The following is a 20,459-nucleotide window of genomic DNA, read 5'->3' as shown; positions in this document are numbered from 1 at the left end:
AATCCTTCAAGCTGTTAGGCTGATCTGTGTTTACACTTCCCTAAACTGTGATGTTAACCAGGGCACTGCTTTTGAGGAAGCCAGTACAAGCATCCTGCTGAGATTGGCTGAAGCTGAAGGCATGTACAAGATGGGAAGTGTGTTTTTGCATGACAAGGGCAGAACAGAAGCACCACTACTACAGACCCTCAGATTTCAGCAACTGAGGCTTCTCAGCATAAGATCTCCCAGAAGTAGTACTCTCCTCAGCATGACTGAATACTTTCTAGCAGAAGCCTCAATTCCCACCTATAACTACCTGCCTAATTATCACTAGTAACTAGATCCTTACACAAACATCTAACAGATACAGAATGTATCTTACTGTTAATTAATTAATAATTAATCTTCTGTGATGGTCAGAATAAGTTGTAGTAGAAAACCATACAGTGTTTTTTTCTTGTTTCCAGCTTATATTATTCCTACAACTAATCCAAAGACTGCATGAACAGAACAAGAGCACATGCAAATAAAAAGAATTGTCATTTCAGATCTGACAAGAGGCAACAGCACTAACCTTGCGTTTCTGTGTTTTGGCGTGGTGCAGAACATCCTGATAATGCTTTGCATTTTCTGGTCTCACATCCTGCAGCTTGGCTGTAGGCATCAGTAGAGCTTCTAGAGTTTTTTCAGCATTTCCTTGGTCAATTGCTTCATTAATGTGGTCAATTGCAATAATTCCTATGAAACACAAATTTTATTACAAGTGTAGCTGTCAAAGAGATACAGCCTATCACACAACAGATACAAACAAAGCAGTAACACACAGAAAAGAAAAATCAAGTAACAAGAAGCAGAGACAGCAAGAGCAACTAACTTAAAATTATTTTCTTCAGACATCTGTGAAGATATTCACTTTCGCAGGGTTCCTTTCTGCCACACCTATTAATTCCATTGAACCTGTCTCTCCACAGAAAATTTTACCCTCATAAAAACAAAAAAAAAAAAAAAAAAAAAGGAATATTTACTTTACCAACAGATCACAAAGGGTTTTGAGAAGCTTAAAAAAATACTGGACACCGTATCTATGTGTGCATCAACATATTGGCTGGCTGTGCTGAAAGACTCCAGACTTGTTGAGTGGTTGGGAATTAGACTTCTTGAAACCCTAATTTCAGAGGTTACACACATGCTGACCTACAAGTTACAACATTATGTTGAACCTTAACCTAATTTCTTTAAACTTCATCTCCTCTAATCAAACTGGCAATGCTGATCTTATGAGATCAGCTTGATTCTGTTCAGACCTGTGGACACTGAGGACTACAGCCACATCACACGATGTGCTTAATAAAACCTATGACTCATTTTCCTCAGTTGTCAAGACTGTTCTCATTTAAAGTGACGATGTATTCCCTCTCCAAAACAGTGTGGAAATGCATTGCTTGGGGAGATTTCACCCTGAAGTCAAGCTGCCCCACAAGGGCACTGGCCAAGGGCTTCTCAGGTTCTGTGAGAGACGACACCCTCCACTGGTAGCTGATAATCTTTCACCATGTTGCTGCCACGCCATCCACAGCTGGTGGGTACAAGATCTATGCTCTCATGAGGGCTAAGGCAGGAATGGGCAGCCACACAGGCTTGCTTATGGAAATCAATGCCAGCCTTTTTCCTGCATTCTCTGCCCTATTAATGATTTTTGGGCAGAATCCTGTACTACTGAAACTACAAGCAAAGCTTTTTCTTCAGTAGAGACTGACTGCTAAAGAAGAAACATCTATTTCAAGGCCTTTTTCACCTATTCATGACTCCATTGAAGCAGAGAGTTACAAAAAGTAATTTTGCCCGCTGAAAAAAATATGCTTATATCCTATCCCGGTATGGGATATCAGTATCAAAGGGTGGTAGGCTGGGTAGGCATCAAAAGAGCCAAGAGGCCTGCATCTCCCTGTTCAGAAGCAACATACAGCCAGTTTTCGTATTTCCATAAGGTAAGACTCTTCTCTTACCACTGCTAAACAAAGCAGGGTGCACTGTGCTGATAGCATTAAGGAGAGGGTAGCTAATAGCCTCAAACTTCATGGAAAATGCATCTATATCCATCAGAGACTTCAGTCTGTTAGCACTTTTGAAGCCCAAATGACCACATTTAATTTAACATCAAAATTTAGGGCCACACTTAAATGAAAGAAATACTCTCCAAAACCATTTATGTTAGAATTTACACAATAAACTTTTCTTTCAGATAGGAAATCAAATTATGTGAAAGGAGAGCAGGACAGACTGTTTTACTTCTGCAGTTCCTACAAACTCTGGTTAAAAACAGGGGCTTGGAAATCACTTAACGAAGCACTGTTTAACATAGTGTGTTATCTATTTTCTGACCCTATCCTCCAATACACTCTTGACTTACAATTTCTGTAAAATCCCTGCAGTGATATCATCCAGTTCAAATATTGGACTATACTGACAAGTATTCTGAACCACAGTATTTGTAATGCTGCAGATGGTAGGCATGCTAGGATACATTTGAACCAGGCATAACACAACCAGGAATACTTTAAGTGGATTTAAAGATCAACAGCCATTCAAAAATAACAGCTTTCTCTATTGATCAGAGTCTGTGCAAGGCCATTTAGCACAGAAATGTGTGCCCTGGCAACCAAACTATCATCTCTGCCACCAATGTACAGGAAGAATTACTTACTTTCATTTTCTTCTTGAATTTGCATATTAACCATGTCAATGCAGTTCTGGATATCATTCCAGCTTAAATAATCTTGGCCTTGAGATGAAGCCTCTGACTTAATAGACAATAGTGTATCAGCATAACTATAAGAAGATATAAAATACATAAGTGTATTTCATACACAAGGTAAATTGCCATTAAGAATTAGTCAGATATATCATCCATAATTTATTGACTTTTTCAATGAATGATTATCAGACCAATTCATCTCCTGCCAGAAATTATACAAACATGCAAGCTGCTTTTTTGGTCACACATGTATTTTGGGGTGTGAAAAACTGACCCTACATGCTAATCCAAAGCCTTCTTGGCAGAATGATGATGATATCATTTCGGGAAGTGGCTGCCTTTCCCCCAGATACTATCTTAAGCAGGAGATATCAGTACTTTCAGGGACCGCCACAGTCCACTACGATTTTATGTTGTCAATTGTATTTACCTCCCAGAAAATTTGAAATTTTCTAGTGACCTCAGGAGAAAAAAAATATACCATGCAACCTGGTGGCCCATCCAAGTTCTGTTATAGAGGCAGGAATATGATGAGCCTTACAGTTCTTAGAAATAATTTTCAAATACTTCTGCTTACTAGGTGATTTTTAAATGACTTGTTTTGCTATTATTTTCTGTCAGGAAGAGGTAAGGAAAAACATGATGGCTTTTTTCTTCACCATCTGTCCTGAACTATTTTATATCCTCTCTGATAGGAAGCCATCAGGAGCAGAAGCTTGCTTCAGTCACCATTTTGCCTCTAAGGGAAAGTGGCAAAACTGGGCAGATCCTTTACTGTGTGGTAATACAGATGAATTTGGTAGAAACTGTTGCCCACCTCTTGCTGCACTAACTCAAACAGCAGAATATCTGCTCTCATAGTATTAGGTAGCAACCCCTACTGTTCAGAAGATTACTGCATGTTGCACATGGAGGATGATGGGCCATAGAAGGAGTGAAGACATGAATAATGCTCCTCTACACCCAAATCAATGTCCTCCAAGCACAGGCTTTTTAGCCTAAGCTTTTTAGAAGGATCACAAACCAAGTCACGATGGAAACCTTTGCAGCACTTATACATGCAAGTTAAATAATTTTAGTATTCCTGATTAAAATACTCATCTGCCACCATGAGTCAGACGAAATATATTTTCATCTGTGTCCTGAAATGAGTGGCTGCTAGGGAAATAGATAAGAATTACTTCCTGCTCTGGTGTGTCCTCTCAGCATTCGGTAGACTACATTTAAGGACTTCCAAGTGGGAGGATGCACGTTCATGTTTAATAGTTGTGAAAAGGTCTGCAACCCATTGATTTATTCACTCTATTTTGAAAACTTACAAAGTGCTTAGTAATGAGTCCCACTTATTAAATCTTTTGTAAGAAGGTGGCTCCTCGGGTAAGTACTAAACTTCATATGTCATAATTTCAATTTGTTTTTCTCATTTCAGTTATCGTAAGAAAATGACTGAATTTATGAGAACCTAGCAACTCCTAATAACTTTCCCCACAACACATGCAATTTTGCAAGTCTATGTCATATTTCCACTGAAGATTTATGTTCTGGGAAAGGCATTTCCTTAACAAGTGCATGCCCTCCAGTAGAAAGCTACTGAGTGTTTCCCTCACAGAAATTTCTCTAGCTCTACTTTACCTTTTACCTTTTGGCACTGTGCAATTAAGTCTTCCTGCAGCTCAGATTTACATAATGGCATTGTAGCATTATTTTATTCCTTAATCCAATTAATTCCCAGTGTTTCATTTGTACCGACTGCCAAGTTTAACAGGCCACAGTGCCATCAGTCAAAATCACTATCTTTGGACATTTTGCAGCCCACCTATCTATTTTCACAGTGTTTTTTCTGTCTCCCACTGGCTCTCCCTGACATGAGCAGAATCCAAGTGGAACACTAATTTTGCTCCACCTCACAGCATTCTGCCTTTTCTCCAAGTCACTACAGATCCTTCCTTCCCTCAATGCCACAAACTAACCAGTTATTCCTATCCTGACTTGCTCTCCCTCCAGCGTCAAGAGCTGTTCTCACATTCATGCCCTCTGGTGAAGACCTTCAGTGACCAGATCAGATCACTGCTGTCCCTTTTGCCTGACGACACCCTCCAACAGCCCTCAGATTTCCACCACCCATAGGCAGGTGTTAAGAACCTGCCCACATCCCCACAAATAGGGGCCTCAGGTCTTGCACAGGCCCTAGAGCTGCCTGATAATCTTATTTTTTTTATTTTATTTTGCAGATAAGCAAAGGAGCACAGCAGCAGCACATGGCTGTGACAAGTCAGACATGTGGCAGTGCAAGCAGCTGGCAGCTAAGTGCAGGATTTAACTTAGCTTTGGGCATGCATACATGCCACAGTAGCATACTCAGCTTTTTAGCAAGCAGACTGTGCTACATTTTTAAGATCTTTCTAAATCTTGAACGAAAAAAAATAGGGTTAGCCTGGGTCCAAGGGGTCTCCTTGACCTTAAGACATTAAGCACATTATCACATTCCAAAGATCCTCCACCAGTACTGTGAAGAGTTTACTGATTAACAGTTTCCAGCTACAGTTGGTTTGTATGTTAGTCTCCACAAAAATTCTTGTCAGGTCTTAATGTTTGCTTTCTGAAAATACTTCCCTTCACCTTGCATAAGCTCTTGCTCTCAAATATTTGAGGTTGTGAGCCAGCTTACACTTAGGGACACTCAAGCAGTTTGGTATTTGTTATGTTTTGCCGTATTAACATATGACTGAGAATCATCTTGCAGCCTTTTCAGCTTCGGAGCCACAGCACTGCACAGCCCACCTAGAGAAATGCCTACTTATCCTTCTGCAGAGGTTGCCAAGTCTTCTCTAGACAAGACAAAATGAACTTTTACCGTTGCAAGTTTTCCTCTTCCAGATTATTGAAGCCAATGCATGGATTTCTGAGGTGATTCTTTATCATTTGGATGTCCTTGTTTTCCAAGGCCTGGTTTAGCAACACAACAGCTGACAACATTTCTACTGCAACAGACAGTTCATCGTGTGCCAGGTAATTCTGTAGGATAATAATGTACCTCAAGTAAGGAAGCTAAGTAAGCAGTGTAATGAATCTGAATTACACAGTCCAGATACCATCAATGATGTGAACTTGATTTAGGACTGAAATGCTAAGATGTATCCTGGTCACAGACACGTCACATTAACACACCACTGAGAGCTCTCACTGTTTGCTACACATCCTTCGGGCCCTTTGCCCCACAGTCCCATCTCTTCTGATCATACTGTGATAGCAGGGGATTACTTTTCTATGCAATGTACAAAGGGTTAGTCCTCAGTAAGCATGCAACAATTAAAAAAGTCCATTTGTTGCAACACAACAGCTCAGCCAGAGCAAAGTGTGTCAAGAAATGACTTTTATGATTCAGTATTGCCAATTCAATTGAAAACAGTCATGCAATACACATAGCACCATGGAGAGAGAATTAAGTCTGATTTTACATGATAACATGCTATGTTTATGCTGTTCCACAGCTTGGCTATGTAACATCAGAGCAGGTCATAAGCGTTTCATTCTTACCACAGCATTCTGTTGTTGGAGGTTGAACAGCTCAGTCTGATAGATAACAGCAGCAAATGAGTGAACAACAGGCAGCTGTGCCTCCGGTTTCATCAGTGCAACCAGTGTTTTACTAGGATCACAGTTACGAATTGCAGTATTGATATTGTCAACTGCTATAAGTTCTAGAGAACAGCAGGGAAAGAAAAACCTATTAATTTCCATATGCCATTTACTTTTTTATGCCATGTAGGTGACAGTTAGGTTATCCAAAGAAAATAATTTTCTGTCATTGGAGAAAAGCATCAGATTAAGATAAAATACTGCATGTTGCAAAATGCATCTATTCAAAAATTTTCAGCAAATAATTGAATGGAGAACTAAAAAAAGCTTCTGGACTTTTAGATATTAGGGATCCTCTATGATACCTTTAATCCAAAGCAGGAATCTGACCTGTGCTCAGAGGCAGAAGGATGGAATATCTCTCTGTTCTGTTCAGTATGTCATCTCAATTACTCCAGTCCCACCTCAACCCAAACACTTTCTTCCTTGTGTTCTATTTCCTCCCTCACATCCTCCATTTAGCAGAACCTAACTCAGCCATGTAGAACAGACCTGTCCCACAACAAGGACAACTGTGACTCCATTTCAGGAGGCCTGGTAGAAATCTGCTGAACAAGGTTGCTGGTGGGCTTCTCAGTGGCTCAAATGAAGCAAAAAACACACACAAATTCTTGTAGGCATTTGTGCTATCCCTTGTCCACTGAAGTCTTGAAGATCATTCTTCACAAATACGACTGTCTAGAAATGGCCCATAGCTCACATTTTTGTGTCAAACAAACCACCAGAGAAAATGCAATCCTTCTCAATCCCTGAACAGCTTCAATTTGGCAGAATGCACTTCAGGACATTCGAACACCAGCAGAAAAACACTTCCAACCTGGGGACCAGCCTGGGGACCCACAGCAGCCCAGCAACACCTCCAGCTTAGTCAGTGACTATAATTGCACACCAGGAAGAGCCAATTCTGAGGAAACTCAGGCCAGAACACACCCTGAGAGATATTGCACAAGGTACCACCTCGGCCTTGCGCAAAGGGAAACAACTTTAAAGGTTAGAGTGCATATGGCAGAGCAAAGAATGACAATTATGTAAATGTCATTTCCATCAGCAAGATTATTCCCATTTCCTCTCTTATCTCTTTTTTTTACCCTCTTAGCCAGGGAATGTTTTTAGACACTGCTGACTGCTGAAAGTCCGTACAAGAGTGCTTGTGCAGCAGATACCATTCATCTTTCATGTACACAGCAACACTTAGGTCTTATAAAGGATTAAGACTTTGAAAACCTCTAAGTAAGCAGGCCCACCTATACAAACTCTTTGCCTGTCATTTCAATTGCACTGAAGCATGGTTGGACAGGATCTTGTTATTCTCAAAGGCTTTCTTTTGGCTGCAGCCGTGGTTAGAGACAGCAAAGGCCCTCAAAGCTACTGCATGCACACATGCTTCTTAAGAGAAAAGATGAAAGAGGAGAAGACTCAGAGTCCACAACTGAACTCAGTCAGTAACTAAGCTGTCAATCCCTAATTCATGAACTAAGCATGCAGATTGCAAAACACACACTAAAATGTTCACATTCTCCCCTACCTCCTTTTAAAACTAGACATGAGAAATGAGTTGCTCTCCAAGTCACTGTAGCTGCTTTTCACAGCTCACAATTTTCCTTCTAGCTTCCATAGCAAAGCAGCACCCCTTTGAAGAGGGGAACACTGCTCACCATGCCTAACCAACAAAAGGAGAGCTAACATCCGAGCTAACAAGTCAAGCCGTGCTTCTGGCTTAGGTTAATCTCACTGTACCACCTTCAAGTTGCATTACAAAAGCAATGAGCCAGGATTCAAAGCACTGGAAATACAGAGAACAGCCACTAAGCCATGCTCAGACGTAGCATGAAATGACAGCAGTTTAACAAAGCAGAATCTCCTTGCAGAAAAGTTTTCAGTTGAACAAAGCAATTCGTGCACTGCAAATTTAGAACCCCTTAACTATATTTTTAAAAACTGTATCTTGTAGCCTTTGTATTGTGACATTCTCAGTCTAAGAACAGATCAGATTCAGATATGTGCATCTAAAAATGAGAATAATTTTCTTCAATGTGATTGCAAAATATTCTTCTATTTGATTGTTCTATTTTAATACTACAGTGATGGTTATCACACCCATGTAAGGATTAAAGCTATTCAAGCCATCAAGCCATGCACTGTATGTGGTTTGTATTCAGCCAATGTGTTTTACCAGTAGCTTAAGTTATTCAAATAAAGATGTTAGCTACCTCAAGTAAAAAGAATATATCTGATGTAGCACAGATTGGTGACTTGGCAGTTGTGACTCAGAACACTTACAAAATAAAATGCACGTGGTTTCAGATTAAGAAACTGAGTCTACATGCAAAGAATTGTGGATTGAATTAATCGTCTTAAAATAATCAAATGGCGATGCTAAAAAATGAGTATTAAAACAGTTACTCACTAAGCTTGTGAGCCTCAGCTTCCGCATTGACAACACTAACTTCTTTCTGTATTTCACTTTTGTCGAGCATATTTGGAACCCCTGCTATCTAACATAAAAAAAAAAAATAGATTTGATTATGCTTGTAAGCGTGTTGGGAGATAAGGGATAAAAACCCTCAGTGGGACACCAGGATTTGAATATGTATTTGCTGAACAGACAATATGAATATCACAGTACACATAACATTAGTTTATCCCTGTGATTTTCTCCCTGAAATTCAATTCCACCAGTGCTTTTACTTTTTGTCGTTCGGTTTTATCTTGTGTTGTATTCAAGTTTTAAAGATTAAATATAACAAGCATTACTGGGACTTTCATGCCACATCTCAAATTTTTTTCTGATTTCTTAGTAAATTCTTAAAATTGCATTGTGCTCTTAGGAGCAAATATACAACTGCTTTGGGATTGATTAGTACAGGAATTATTATTCTAAAACCTTTATAAAACTCATTCTTAAGTGACACTGAAAGCTAAATAGGGTAATTTCTCTCTGGTTTATGCCAGCTTCAAAAAAAAAATCAAAAAGTAAAACTGATGCATAGTAGCCATTCTACTAAATTACCTGTATTTTCTGTTCTTTAGAATCACACAATTGCAATAGGTACCAAGAGGAATTTTGTGGCAGAACTTCAAGTAGGCTCAAAGCAGGATGGTTCAAACCTGCCATCAGTGCCACTTCATCTTGTCGGTCAATAGCCTCATTCACTTGGACTAAAGCCATGTGAACTGAAATGAAAACAATGCTTATAAAACAGCAAATACACACTTTTTGGGAAAAAAAAAAAAAAAAAAAAAAAGCCCAAAGGCTGTCAGCATCTCATTTTTTGTAAAAGACAGCCAGAGCGGCAGTCTCCAGCAGGGGATTATGTATTTGAAGATGAATTCTACAAAAAAAAAAAACAAAACACACCCAACAACAACAAAAAAAACAGCTTCTGGCTCTGTGTGAGCACATGTGCACATGTGGGAGCAATTTAACCACAGCTAACACAGCTAACTGTTAGGTTATGAAAATATTTCAAGTCTATATAGAAGAGGGGGTCAAAATTTACAGTAATCTGCAAACAGAAGGAACTCAAATGTGAAGAAACAAAGCAGGCAAAAATGATTAGATTCTGAACTGAGGAATCCTTGTAGCAATACTCACAAACAAACAGACATTAGCCCCCAAAAGATTAGTAGAGAAAAAGCAGCAAGAAAACCTATTGTAGACAGACAATGTATTTTATATGTTTTATAGGCTTCCACAGAAATATTGTTTGTTCCTGTGGATTCAAGCTTCAGAAGGAATCTGGTAGAGCATGCACACTTCTGTGAGGATCCTCAATGGCTTACTGTTGATCTTATTGATATTGCCTTGAATCTCAGCTTGTGTCAGCAGTTCTTCATAGACATCTCTCTCCTCTTCAGAGATTGTGCCATCCTAAGAAAACAAAATTATTAGCAATCAGCAAAAATTTTGAGGGAGAACAGCCAATTAGCAGGAGTCATTAAAATCACGTCGGCTGAAAAATTTGCTGAATGCACTTGTGAAGGAATTTGGTAACCACATGAACCTGCATACTATGATACGTGGCTATGCAATATTTAAAGTGTTTTCTGGAAAGTACCCATTTAACTACAGCACAACATTTTGCAGCAGTCACGAACATAAGCTCCCAAGTGAAAACAAAGCAAATACATTTACATTAAAGACCTGTGTAAGAGATTATATTTTGTGCCCAAAAAGGCATCACTTCTGTTTTATGAACAGAAAATCTGTTTGTTCCTTAAGGGACAGAGGAAAAATATACATATTTTTTTTGTTTTTGGATCTTCAATGTTTTATCCTTTGGCCAAAGCTGCTGAGCTTATGTCAAAATTCATACTAACCATATTCTTCTAGAACTGCCTGCCTGCTTGTTAGATCACCATTACTTATCCTAGTCCATTTCATTTTTAATATTAAAAATTAATTTAGCTTACTTCTCAAAGGATAATACTACAACACGAAAAGCAATAAGAAGGAATATATATACTGTGAGGCCTAATAAAATACCACTACCTTAAGTCTTGCACTTGATTGTTTTCTCCTTTTAGCATCAAAGAGCTCATTCTGATAGTCCTGAGCAAGTTCCTCATCCACATTCAGCAGCATTGCATTTGGGTTCCTCAGAGTTGCAATGGTTTGCTCAGCTATTCCCTTCTCAATAGCTTCGTTAATTGCTATCACTGCAGCATGCACTAGAATTAGAAGTATAAACCAAGATTTTAGGAAGCAATTAAAACATTCAAATCATTCCTTGACCTCAGTCCTCTTTTTTAAAAGAAAAAGTGGATAACATGCTGTTAACAACAGAAATACAAATTCCCTCATTAATGGTGGAAAATCACTAATTAACAGGAATTCACTTAGCTTCTGTAGCAAGACAATAAAACAATTCCATTAAGTACAGAAGTAGCAGTAAAAACATCCAAGAACTGTGTATTTATGACCATGAGATTAACTGCAGCTTGTCCAATTTTGTCCAGTTCCAGCCCGTTCAGTCAGCTGCATACAAGCTCTGTTCCTTCAACTCAGTCCCAGGACTGATACTCACATCACCACAGACACTTTCAGAGTACCAGGTTGGAAACCTTCTGCAACAGACACTCCTCATATTCATTTAATATTGATACTATGTTCTAATTTATTTGAAGTGATGGTTTAATATGTGTAAGACAATTTGCATATTTTCCTTCGAACATTCCATCGTAATGCATCCCCTAAGCAGCAGAAACAGACATACTCCATTTGCTCAGTGGCAGCTTTGATAACACTCTGACAGCTGCCTGTTTTAAGTTTTCTTCTCCCAGCTAGTGGCTGCTATTTTGTTGATAGAACAAACATGAGTTGAGTTTTGTTACTCAAGTTCTATGTCACTTAGAATGCATTTACATGCAGCAATTGAAAGCATTTTCAGTCATTTCCCTCAGTAAAAGCTCCTTTGTGTCTGTAAAGCAACAGTTAATGAGTATATATGATACTTAAGGACATGGTTTAGCAGTGGACTTGTTAAATGGATGGCTGGACTTCATGATCTTAAAAGTATTCTCCAACACCTAACTGATTATATGACTACTCAAAAGTGTTGTTTAAAATAAGTATTACTGAAATATTTTATGCAGGAAAAAGAAAATTCAAACAGTGAAATTCGTGACCTAGAAAACATAGCTAAGAGTTTCTGAGCAGGGCACAATCCTACAAGCTAGGTCTAAAACTGTCCAAGATGAACCTTCTCCTTTCCTAACCAAGGATCTCCATGAGCAACTGGGGAAGACAGCGTCACAAACATAATGGCTCCCTACTCCTATAACCTCCAAAGCTACATGACAGCAAGCATCAAATGGAAGTGTTCCCCAGGTGTTAGAAAGTTGCTCTAAAGCAGTTTTCTCCAGCTCAAGCCAGTACAACATTCTCTTCTAATGATAAGCAGCTGGCAGGGAGAAGATGTAGAGAGCTACACTGGTTTCTTTGACATTCAGCTCTATAAAGACCAAGATGTGCCTGAAGGGACAAAGTGAAGATGTGAAAGCCCTGTACCTAAAAATACACAGAAAGGATGTACAGTATTGTGTGAGAGGTCCCTCTGACATAAGTGGAGCCAGTACCAAGTGGACAACAGATAGTATGAAGATTGGGAAAGCTGTGAACTTGTGCTGGTGGATGTTGTTAATCAAGAGAAACAATGAGAAACATGACTGGATCTCTGCAGGAGCAGTCTGGAGGTACAAAATATGGTTAGTTAGGATGAAAGTCAGTTCTGAGAGCACTTGAGAGCATTCTTTGCAGACTAATTTGTACTATTGCTGACAGCATACAAAAGGCATTAGCAGTTGTTTCACTTCTTCTTTCTCCTTTTGCTCACTACATTTCCGAAGCAGGGTGATAGCCCTCCTGCAGCAGGATCTCCACATCAATCCTCACTGATGTGTGAGGGTTCCCACAGCAGATACTTCCTGTTCTGGGGGGGAGGGGGGCATATTACTGACAGCACACTGCCTGCCTAAAGAGACAGAACCAGCATCAGGAAACACCGCTTTTCCATAAATGGATGGAAATTCTTCCAAAGTCAAAGGAAACTATACATACACGCTATAAAAAGGTTTCAGAAAAGGAAGTTGCAGTCCTTTCATCATCAGGGAAGGAAGGAAGCTCACTGGAAAAAAGGTGTTTTGCCATCACTAAATCTCTAGAAGTTTGCTAAAAAAAGCAGAAAAACAAACCTTATTTCTAAAGAGAGTATTTTAAGATCTGGCTTTACACAAGTGTACACACAGCAATCAGCTGCAGCAAGCTGCAAAATATGTGGTAAGATGAATCAACACAAGGAAACATGCTTTAATTTCATATCTGGAAACTTCACACTAAATCAGAAATAAATTTGTTTCAATTATTTTGCTTTGTAAAGTTTAGGAAAGCCGCACTGACACTTAATTATAACAGAGGGTGTTCTGTTGTTGCTTGTTTTTCCTCAACTCAGTGCACTCCTTTTCCGTATTGATACGTTTTAATTTCACTAGATATGCTGCCTTGGGTAGCCCATTGTACCCTTTCTGGGGTGGAGTCGCCCAAAGAGCTCACTTCTTCAATTCTAGATACCAAAACAATAAACACATGCAAAAAATAGAAAGAAGTGTTTGTTTCTGATAGTACTTCCTAAAATGCAATGGACATGCATAAAAATATTTTCTGCTCAGAAGTACAGATGGACAAATAGCAAAAGATCTCATAACAGATACAAAATGCAATGGTCAATGAAAATTTGACTGCGTTTCTAATTACTTATCAAAAGATGATGGGCAAGATAGAAGAATTAAAACAGTATTTTGTTGGCATTCTTTCAGTTTATTCAGTAGAAAACAGAACCAAAACAAGAGTTTACTTACATGCAGCTTCATCAACTGATAATTCACTGGCCAGAATCCCACCAATTTTACTGAAAGATGGCATCTGTATGCCATACTTTTCTAGCTCCTTTCGCATGTTGCTGATTTCTTCCTCTGAGTACAAAAGAAAAGAAATTATTAGAACAAAATCTGAGCAACATCATTGTGAATCACCATACCTACAAATACTAGTGCAATTTTATTTTATTGAAAGCAAATGTGATCAGGGGTTCTTAGCAGCTTTTGTCCCTATGTTCTGAAGAAAGCTAAGATACGACAAGTATTCTGTACAAATTCACTCCCTTCTGCCCTTCAAAAACAGACATTTATTAAAAATTGCAACCTCCCACATATTTAATTAGGATCTGCTCTGTACAACCCTAAGGGAGGAGAAAGACCGTAATGGAAAATATGCACAATGTTAGCAGATTTACTGCACGAAGGAGTTACGTAGTACATGATTAGATAAGCAGTTTATTACCTGTGAAGTCTACTTTTCCCAGTAGGTCCTGAATTTGTGGCGCTAATCCTAGTTTGAACAGATACAAACTACAAAGGAAAAAAACAAGCATTAGAAGACGTTGGTGTGTTCACTATTCAAGAGTGTGTTTCCTAGAATAACTGCCACTCTGAAGGTTGTCCTTCAACATCTATCTTTCATGGAGGGATACAGAACAAATTTATCTTCTCGCTGCATTTTACCTGAAGTTTCAAAGAAGGATCTGTAAAACATAATGTTATTTTGTCTCAGATCACAGAGGAAGTGTGAACTAGTAACTGCTTTCCACTAAGGGTTTCTAAAGAAGTTCAAGAGTTAATATGGTCAAGAATCAGATATGAATATACTTTAGCATAGCTCATTACTTTGGGTCTGTAATTGTTTTGACTTGAATTCATATATTCTTACAATTAGTTAGCTGAAGGCACACAATTCACTGACAGCCTTCTTACTAAGTGTAGGGGAATATGCACTTAGCCCCTTTCAAGTATGTTTGTGACATTAACCAGTTTGTTTTGGCAGAATGAAGTTTAATGTGAAAGTGCTCTCCAGGAACAAGTATTTTTGATTCAGTACAGTATAAATAAAAACCAAACAGGTGTACTTTTAATACCTAGAGCTGAGGTGTTGTCTGAAAAACAGCTAAGTAAATTACATATTTTCCACAGTATCCTCCAAACACTAGGCAGAAATTTATTTATTTTCTTTTATCAGTGAAACTCAATGAACAAAATAAAGCTTTGTGAACAGGGACCAACTATCAACAGGAGGATTTTAAAGAAGACTGAAATAATGTGTTCCTTTGACAGGATCATTCCAGATCTCTTATTCAAATTACTTCATCTACATCTTTATACATTGCAGATGAGCACAGTGGTTTAGCATCTACTTGCTGAAGGGGACATTTCCCTTTTGTTTGCATTTTTAACTTCTATTTTGTCTCGTAGGAAATTGCAGGATGAGATTTCAGATCCAGTATTTGTAGTTGCCATAATTGTTTTAGAGCACAAAGGATAAGCATTTCATCTTCCAAGCTACTGCTCCTCTGTGCTGTCAAAACCTGGATGGATACACCAGCACATCTCAGGCACACTTTTGAGCGCTGCAGTTTGTCAATTGCCACTGCCATTCTCACCTTTCAAAACAGTGTTAAATACAAGATACTTACAGCAGGATAAAAGAAAGGTACATGACTACAATAATGAGCCAAGACCTTTCTTCACCCTCAGCTGCCAATCTCTTTTTGCAGGCTTATAAAGAGATTCTACTGCAGGCTGATAAAAAGATTTACTGCAGGCTAAAGACAGGGCTGGAACCTTGGTTGAAGTGCTGGAGATCATACAGATGCACCAGCAATTGTGGAAATCAGCACAGGGCTGATCAGCATTTTGGGGGTAATCTCATTAGGGAGATGCAGAGAAGAAATGAGTGACATGAATGAGAGATTCATGTTTTGGCTGTTCAAAGCTTCCAGGAGGATGCTGGGCCATGAGCGTTACACTACTTTGCTTGGATAAGATTATTAACCACCAGGTGGTGCTGAAAATTTGAGTTCTGCAGGGAACACAAGGAGAATTCTGCTCTACACTAAGGAATGAGTTCACTTGAAACAGCTTGCATAAATCATTTGTGCATATAGCATGATCCTTGGGGATCTCATAAAATCAAAGTGGGCTTGGGGTTTGGAAGGCTGCATAGGAGGCAGTGGGAGGGGGGGAATACAATGGGGAAAGAGCTCTTCCCAGGTGAAGCTCTGCTTGCATCAAACCAGTGTGGAGCTGCAGTTCTGATTAACTGGAGACTCCTCAATCTTGTTTAAGCTTAGCTCATGTTTAGCATGCTATAACAAGCAAATCTGAAAATAACATGTTTTTATAAGTATATGCTTGTTATTCTCTCTTCCTAGGAAAACGTACATTTGAAACTGTCCAGCCTCAGAACTAGTTCGTCCAGAACGTAGTGCAATTTTCTTGTAAAGATAGTTTGAAAACTATGTGTTTTAGGGAGCAGTGGAGACAGAAGAGTCAAAATCTGAATCACCACTACTTAGGAATAAGAATCATCATTAGCGTGTACATTTAACTGAGGGAGGTGTTTAACTCATTTAGACCAAGACCAAATCTAAAGATTTCTTAAGAAAAACGGTGCAAAAAAAAAAAAAAGAGACTAATACTTTAGTATTTTTAAGGCTGATTTAAGCATTTAAGTATCAACATGAAAAAGTACGAGGGTAACAGTACTTATCAGGAATCTAGAAATTGCTTGCTAAGTCACTCCTTCCTGGACAGATCAGGGCTGCTTCTGACAGAGCAAGTTGTTCCACATGCTCTAAGGGCAATGGTCTTAATTTCAGGCTTGAAGCAGAACATACCTCCGAAATATTTAAACAGTTTTGCTTAGAATCATTTCCTGTCTCCAGGCCCTCCATCTGCTCAATGATCAGTGAAACCCAAATAGTTGAAGACTTTCATATGAAATGCTAACATTTGGTTCCATTACATATAGTAAAATCTTTTTCACTCTAATTAAAGAGGCAATTTTAAGCACTTATGCATACTGATCTTTTCAGGAAATTAACTTAGGAAAAAATCTTAACTGGAGATGGTTTTGGTTTTTTCAAGTATGAGACTAAGACAAAATATCCTATCTGTGTTAAACTCCTGTAGCTTCATTGGGAAATTCAAGCTTCCTGTGTTGGGGTAATAACTTGGTAATATCTAAGCAAGAATAGAAAGTAGGCCAGCTGCTTACCTCTCAAAGTGCTTAACTTTTCTAGGTTACAAGCCCTTGAAATTTGAGCATGTGCTCCAAGATGTATTAGAATTTAGCACTTAAGCCCTGTGGTGATTTTCATGTAGTGATCCAATTCGTATGTAACAGATGGTAAGGGAAAATCCTTGCGTGCCATTTCTGCTTCTAGGTGCTGTGTGGCCAGACCCAAGAACTTTTCTAGGGTCAGTGATCCCCATGCTGGCTTCCCTGCCAAGGATGCTCAGACAGACCCAGGGAGCAGAATGGGGTGGAGGCAGGTGCTTGGCATGGAGCTGAAGGCAGGCAACAGCAGGGTAGTGGGAAGGGAAACAGAGCTGGCTTCTTGCAGCTCAGTGCTCCAGACACCAGCCCAACTGCTGGTGACCAACTGCAAATGCTGCTGGTCAAGCAGTGCCCTGTCCTCAGTACTACCATCTCCCAGGCTGTTATCAGCACAGACTGCCTGTAATTCAATACTGATACTGGAGTTTGAATTGAGAGATGATTATAACATGCATTCTAGAAACAGGTCTGTAAGTAAACAAAGCTCAGCAATTGTTTCTTTGATTCCTACACCCTGTCATAGCAAAGCATCATAAGCAAAGTGTGTTACAGAAATCTATTTCTAAAATAATAGATCAGAAGCAAGGAATTACAGCTTTGTGCTGATATGCAGTGAGAAAAAAATTCAAACAACAAAGTCTAGGAAGTGAACGCAAACATCATGGACTGGCCCTGACAGGGACATTAATCTTGGGACAGCTAGGGAACAGAAATTCATATCAGAGGCCAATACACTGCAGAATTCAATTTAAGAAGCAAAAAGTTATTGCAACTGCAAAATCTAGGGAGATCTTATGAGATGCCAAGATGCTGCCTTGCTGCTCAAGCAACTTTCAAACCCACAGTTGATGAAGCCTTTGCTCTGCAAGAATACACCTATTGGAAAAGCTCATAGTGATCTCTCACCTTGTGCAAAACATCTGAGCTGGCTGTGACACCAGCAGGGGGAATGCAGCACAACCTCTCACTTTAGCGGTGAGCCTTTCAAGCCCACATTTCTGATGTAGGAAATCACCTCGGGCTTGCACAAGACATTAGCTGGCAGAAGAGCCAGACCTGTGAGGGCTGAGGCAAGTGTTGCCTCACACGGTCCTGGACAGTTAGCATTACAGCAGTTACAGCAATTTCAGATGGCAACACTTGTCAGAGCTAACAAAAATCATACAGCAAAGTTACTGAGTCTGAACTGCTAGCACCTGGGAGAAGATGAACTTTGGTGGTTTGCTGTATTTATTGGCAGAAAGTACACACAGGAGTGTAGAAGCATGCGCATAATTTTAAGGATTAGACTGTAAAAAAATTTAATAACAGCATGCACTGTATGGCTCCTGACTTATACCCATGGGACAGCTGATGTGTCTTTGAGTGTCATTAGGAAAAAAAGTGAGGTTTTGGATATAAGTTACATACTAGGCTTGTGGAGGTGTAGTTAAAGTAATAAAAAGGTCTCTATGCACAGGAAATGAGCTGGGAGAGCTGTGGGAGGGAGGAGCTGCCTGCCCGCATCTTTGCCTCTTACAGCAGGGGTGGCATGAAGCAGATGTTCAGTGCTTTCAGTGTGAAACATTACAAGGAATTCCTTGCAGAAGGACAAAAAGACTTAAGCTCTACTTTAATGATGAGGCTAAAGCCCTCCCAGATTTCACATTTGAAATTGAATTGCTAAGAATTTCAAAAGCTTGGAAAACATTACATTTCCTATGAATGACTTAATAGCACAGTTATTATTTGTTCTACTTCGGGGCAAGAGGAATGCCAGTTCATTTTCACTCTGATCAGCAACTCTGTTCCCACAGTTATACTAATATTTTGCTAAGGTCTTTTTAAATTTAATTAATTTTTGGTATGTGTTATTTCAAAATAGATATGAAAACAGAAACCATTTTGTGAAGGTTATATACTGAGCGGGATATTTGCATTAAATTCAGTAGTACTTCATTTTTATTTTGGAAATAATTTGCCCTAGTTTTACTTTCATCCCTAGTATTAAGTCACTGAACCTGTAAATTCTGATGGATTGTGACGTACTGGTTGTACTAATGCTGATCAAGACTTGGACACTTAAATTAGTCACTTTAGCTTTTACTTCCATCAGCAATTACCTTAAAGCATGAATGCAATATATCATCCTAGGTATGTTTTTCCTATCATAGACATCTGTAGTCTCTGGATAAAAAATCTGAAAAAAAAGAACAAAACAAAAAGAATATACAGTTAGAATGAAATAAAGGTAACTGGGCAGAAGAATAGCTAAAATGGGCTCCCTGCAGATCACTACCTTGGAATCACAGAAATTCGACTGTTATCTCTATACATTTATGAATAAAATCTCTTCTCATGCTATTTTATCTTCATCTATAGTTTTCATAATAAAGAATCTAATAGAGCTTGAAGTTTAATATTAGAATGGAAAGCGAGGAAGATAAGCAGACAGGATTTTGGCAAGACATTTAGAAAAGACTCTTTGGCAAAAGCTCAGGACATAGGATTTCTTCTCCTTCAGACACCCAAAGCTTAGGACACAGTTATTTACTAGGTGGTGTTGGTTCACTTTTGCAAGACTTAACAATTCAAAAACATCCAAACACCAATACCTCCAGCACCAGTAACAGAAAAAAATATGTTCAGATGGAGGAGTGTAAAATAATTTAGTTAAGAAGTCACACTGTGAATTCCAGTTTTGGTCCTACTACCAATTTGTTCCCGGCCTTAGTCCCAGTCACAAACCATGGCTCTTCTGTGAAAAAAAAAAAAAAAAAAGGAAAGCAGTGGCTATCCTTGTGAGCTGGCAGCACACTGCAGCTCAAGACTGGGCAGTACATTGGCCAACAGAGCAAGACTGAGCTGGCCAGGAGCATGGTGCCCTCCTCATCACTTGCACACTGTGGCTTTGGGAGGGAGACATGGGAAATCTTCTGGCCACAGTGCTCCTCTGCAACAGAGACAAAAGCCTTTGGAAAAAGAGGGAATCCGCCAGCTGAAGAGGAGACTCAGGCTTGCAAACAGCTAAAACAGAGTTGACCTAGGAAAGGCATCTCCCCCTCAATCTTCATCATGCCTGTGAGAGCAGTCAAAAGGAGCTCTTTTTTGTTTTCAGGCTCCCACACAGGGAGCCGGTCCCATTTTGCAGTTCCCAGGCAGCCATCTGAGCATCCGTGCTGTGCCCAGCCTCGCACAATGTGGGGCAGACCCACACCAAGCACTCACCCTGGGGCTGCTCCTCAGGCCTGCAGGTACCAAACCAGCAGGGCAAGTGAAGTGTTTCCACACAGCCCTTTCTTTAAAAATTTTCATCCAAAGGAAGACTCATTGGTGCCCAGAAATAGCAGGAGAGAGGGAGATGAGAAGCGCAGACCCGTGAGAAGGGAGGTAAGTGTGAAAGGTGACCCAAGAAAGCAGCTGGAGGAAGAAGAG

The 20,459-nt window shown here is 39.4% G+C and overlaps 1 protein-coding gene across 8 annotated transcripts in view; it reads right to left on the bottom strand.

Moving 5' to 3' along the window:
• Positions 1–20,459, bottom strand: part of IQGAP2 (IQ motif containing GTPase activating protein 2) — a 120,348-nt gene that overhangs the window by 35,371 nt on the left and 64,518 nt on the right. For 3 of the 8 annotated variants that reach the window (XM_042825969.1, XM_042825972.1, XM_042825971.1), the window contains exons 5-15: positions 19,148–19,224; positions 14,214–14,281; positions 13,733–13,846; positions 10,866–11,047; positions 10,160–10,247; positions 9,387–9,550; positions 8,784–8,871; positions 6,275–6,438; positions 5,592–5,752; positions 2,687–2,811; positions 557–720 (exon numbers count right to left, since the gene is read on the bottom strand). In XM_042825969.1, coding sequence (XP_042681903.1) covers positions 557–720; positions 2,687–2,811; positions 5,592–5,752; positions 6,275–6,438; positions 8,784–8,871; positions 9,387–9,550; positions 10,160–10,247; positions 10,866–11,047; positions 13,733–13,846; positions 14,214–14,281; positions 19,148–19,224 — 1,395 coding nt within the window. The remainder of the gene's footprint in view (positions 1–556; positions 721–2,686; positions 2,812–5,591; positions 5,753–6,274; positions 6,439–8,783; positions 8,872–9,386; positions 9,551–10,159; positions 10,248–10,865; positions 11,048–13,732; positions 13,847–14,213; positions 14,282–19,147; positions 19,225–20,459) is intronic. The other 5 variants (XM_042825970.1, XM_042825973.1, XM_042825974.1 and 2 more) reach the window with 5 other exon arrangements.

This window comes from Centrocercus urophasianus, unplaced genomic scaffold (assembly GCF_019232065.1).
Source record: "Centrocercus urophasianus isolate 14NV4802_14NV808 unplaced genomic scaffold, USGS_Curo_1.0 seq_25, whole genome shotgun sequence".
Classification (NCBI taxonomy): Eukaryota; Metazoa; Chordata; class Aves; order Galliformes; family Phasianidae; genus Centrocercus; species Centrocercus urophasianus.
This window is presented reverse-complemented; position numbering and strand designations above follow the sequence as displayed.